The following is a 4,163-nucleotide window of genomic DNA, read 5'->3' as shown; positions in this document are numbered from 1 at the left end:
GCGCCTCTTAACCGAATCATCAACACCTTCAAAATTATAGAGCAAAGCTTGCATACCCTTGTGAGGTTGCACATTCTTCTTGTGTGAGACACGTTTTTTAATCGATTTCTCCCAGCCGTTTTAACAGTGGCGGCACAAGGTTTTCGGAGGCCTCAATCGGATTAAAAAGTTGGGGCCCTTTCTCAAAAACTTTTTAATATAAACCCTCGTTTTTCCTCATGTATGGTACCGACAACAGAATTATTAGTACTAATTTCAACTACTCTACATCGTTCTAATTTATAATGTTGACGTGTTTTACTAAAACCTAAAAAGCAATGAGAAAATTAAAGTAGATATAGGCAGTTCATATAATTGAATAGATAAATAGACTTAGATACATTAACCTTGAAAATTTGAAATAATTAATTTGACGGATGTAAATCGTTTGGCAATTAGCAAATGGAAGTTTTGACCCAAACACAATAAAATTATATTTAACTGGAAGAAATTAGCAATTAATATTTCATAGTGACAGTTGTCAATTCAAATATTAATTGCAATTTAATTTGACTGATGATTAAATGCAATTTCCAATTTCCATTAACTGCAATTGCCAATATCACGTTCCTGACTTCTCGCCTAAATCTTCAATTGCAGAAATTAAAAAAAAAATCCTCTAATATTTACAAAAACAGTTTTACTAAAATGGGGCATTTGTTATTTGGAGGTCTAAAGCCCTAGCTTGACCCATTAAAGCTATTGGGCCGGCCTTGCGTTTTAATTAGTTAAAAAGTATAAAAATGACACTTATAAATATAACGTTGTATGTATTCAGTTGGTTCATGTATGAATGCCAAAATCTAACTCTTAATCAACTCCCAATCAGCATATATGTTAAAAATTGACAAACATCAGATCAACCTAGTGAAGTGCGCCATTGCATAAGACACCGGCCTATGGCAGCGATTGTTTTGTCACTCAAATTTTTACATCCTTTCAAAATCCGGGATCTATGTCTAAGTAGTCTGACAAATATAAGAATTCCCGGAAAGACCAAAATGAGTTGTAGCAAACGGGTTCAAACCTCCTGGACCAAAGCCCATAAACGTAACTGGATTAGGCTGTGGTGTTGGGCTGGAACCCAAAACACACGCGGGGCATTTAAAATCAGCGAGCGAACTAGGGTTACGATTCCTGTTATGGATTCAATGGCAGAGATTGATGTTCATGACGATATAGTTGAGGAGATACTGATACGGTTGGATGTTAAGGATCTGAAGCGTTACATGTGCGTGTGTAAGTCATGGTTTTCTTTAATCACAAGCCCTCGTTTCGTTAGACGTCATATGAACCATAGTTGTAACAAAGATCACTACACCAATGGATTTGGCCAGAGAAGAGTTACTTTGTTCAAAAGTTTAGATTACTTTTATCGTCCTCGTCTTGTTGGTTCTTCCAACGGCCTCGTTTGCATCGAGTCTGAGTGTAAGCTTATGCTATGCAATCCGTTGACTAGAGAAGTAAGACAACTGCCGTCTCCCCCTATTTTCGGTTTAACATCATGTTGGGGTTTTGGTTATGATTCATCCGTAGATGATTACAAGGTTATTATAGGGACCTGGAACGGCCTGCATAAAAGAGATTTTATTTTATTGAGTTTGAAATCAAATAAGTGGAGATTTGCTGGAGAAGCCAAGTTTAAGTGGTTTGATGATCCGGCCGGTGTCTTATGCAATGGCGCACTTCACTGGATGATTAGCAACGATGATGGAAACACGAAGACGTCAATTATTTCTTATGATTTATCTAGAGAGTAGAGAAATCCACCTACCTAATGATGAAAGATACATACGTTGCAACCTCGGAATTTTTAAAGAATGTCTGTGCATGTTTGGAAATTATTCTTTTTCTCCTGCATACGTATGGTTGATGAAAAAGTACAATGTAAAAGAGTCGTGGGAGCTGGTAATGATTCGGCATGATGATGAGACAAAATATGATATTGTACACACTTTGGGATTGAGATTGCCCACGGGTGATGATGCATCGTGGTATTATAGTGCCTCTAAACGTTTCTGTTTGGAATATATATGGCTGCCCCTGTATTTGTGGAGAGTCTTGTATCTCCGCATGATATTGTAAGAGGAGACCCAAAGCTGATTGAGGATGGCAAGAAAGGGAGGAAGAAGGGTAGAAGCTCATGGCTTCGTTTTGCATGCTGTTCTTCGGTAATTATTTTTATATATATATTTTTTTTCAGAATATTGATCAATATTGTTTCTTTTGAGGGATAATGGTTTGTTTGTACTTGCAACCGTTTTACCTGTTTTGATCAACTTAAGATATTGGTTGTTAAAATATGATATATCTTCATGTGCTTATAACTTATAAGATCTTCAAAAAATAATACAAATAGGACATGAAATTAGATATCATAACATAACTAAGCTAACTGTTGGAAAATTGGCATGTGTGGGTAATGCACGATAACACGTCTAACGACTGCATAACCCCGTAACTGCAAACAACCACACAAGAAAGGAATAAATACAAACCAATATATCACAACACACAATTCAACAGTTTTTCAAATATTTGAATAGAAACATCAATTATCAAAACTAGAGAATCAAGTTATGATCCCAAACACGTATCTTTTTATTTAGTCATGATGTGTTGGCTAGATGAAACCAAAATGCATAGGAGCGTCTTTAACCATATCATATGAACAAAGGAATGAATCTTTGGCATACAGTTTGTTCTAACGCGTGGTGTAAAGCTGAAAGCAGAATTGCTACTCTTGAGCTAGACATCAATTGACCATAATGTGGTCAATGGTTTGGACCATATTGATGAAATAAAGTTGAATTGTACAGGGGGGCGGTTGAAAATTTTATTGGAAAGGAGTTCACATGTACAGTTGCTTGATTTTGTGTCTATATATTGTGGAACTTGACAGCAGGGCAAAAACAGCCATCTTGTTGAGATGTCCTCGTTCACATTGCATGTTTTGAGTTTTGCATACAAGGAGGACACATCATGGTAAGATGTAAAAGCAAACAGAAAAACTCCTCTTATATATACAGCATGTCAAGAATAACTTTTTGTCTCAAAACGGTATTGTGGGATTTTTCATATCGTGGCAATACCGACAATGTGGTTTCACAAACTGTTGGATTCGTGAACAATACCGGATATGCTAACAAAATTCTGATAGAGAAACTGTTTTTTTCTTTTATCATTTAAAGATGTTGGTGAGCATTTGTTTTCACTTGATAATTCTTATCAAACTACAGTTTTTTTTTTCGTTGAATGTTTGCAAAAAGCTTTAACATCAAACTAGCATTTACATTTTGATTCTCTAATGCTAGTTTTATTCCTAATCTACACGTACTAATTAATTAATATGCTCCAACTGAGATCAATACTAGTATTGAAGTTTCTGAAACTACAGATCCTCGTGTAGAAACACTTTAAGAAATTAAATTTGTTATGAGTCAAACGCTGAGTTGACCGGTACAGGTGATCTGGTCAAAGATGGAGTTGTGGGACCCACACTTGAGCCGGGCCATGTTTTCCGGTCGCAAGAGGCTATGCTATATCCATTGATCGATGTCATGGACGAAAAGGGTCAAGTAAATTACACCTCTGAAAACAACCCTGCAATTGTTGGTGGATAATGTTAATTAGGAAAACTTGGATCGAGAAGCTTCACAAGCCAGGCGGTTCCAAATTTGAAGGATGTCAACAATGAATATGAAGGAAGAAAGAGATATGAAGAAGCCGTGGTAAATGTTACGTACTGGAGAGCACTAGGAAACACTACATACATCTAAAAAACCTGCTCGGTGAAGCCGGATCACCAAGTGGCAAACAACTTGATCGCATGGGTCAGAAATTAACGGTTAATGATGTTTCGTGGTTTCCCTGTTAAGTAGAATGGTTAATTTCAACCTTTCAATTTGTTACACAACAAATCAAGTTCTTCTAAGCTGCAACAGTAATACTATTGGATTGTTTAATTGATCTTACTGAATGAGGATGGTGAAAGCGTTGCTAGTTTTGTATTTGTATATTTTTATACAAAAATATTGGTGAAGATTGTGTCATTAAGTGATATAGAATGGTTGATTTGTACTTAGCATATATTGTATTACATATTTATTTTTACTATGAATATC

The 4,163-nt window shown here is 36.0% G+C and overlaps 1 protein-coding gene across 1 annotated transcript; it reads left to right on the top strand.

Moving 5' to 3' along the window:
- Window positions 1–1,190: 1,190 nt before the first annotated feature.
- Window positions 1,191–1,799, top strand: LOC143630813 (putative F-box/LRR-repeat/kelch-repeat protein At1g11620). Its single transcript, XM_077099721.1, has one exon. It carries the CDS (start codon window positions 1,191–1,193, stop codon window positions 1,797–1,799), a length of 609 nt encoding a protein of 202 aa, XP_076955836.1.
- Window positions 1,800–4,163: the final 2,364 nt, after the last annotated feature.

This window comes from Bidens hawaiensis, unplaced genomic scaffold (genome assembly GCF_021521415.1).
Source record: "Bidens hawaiensis isolate Kalapana, Puna unplaced genomic scaffold, B.hawaiensis_p1.1 tig00005823_1, whole genome shotgun sequence".
Classification (NCBI taxonomy): Eukaryota; Viridiplantae; Streptophyta; class Magnoliopsida; order Asterales; family Asteraceae; genus Bidens; species Bidens hawaiensis.
The sequence above is the reverse complement of the archived record's forward strand: the minus strand, read 5'-3'. Positions and strand labels throughout refer to the sequence as shown.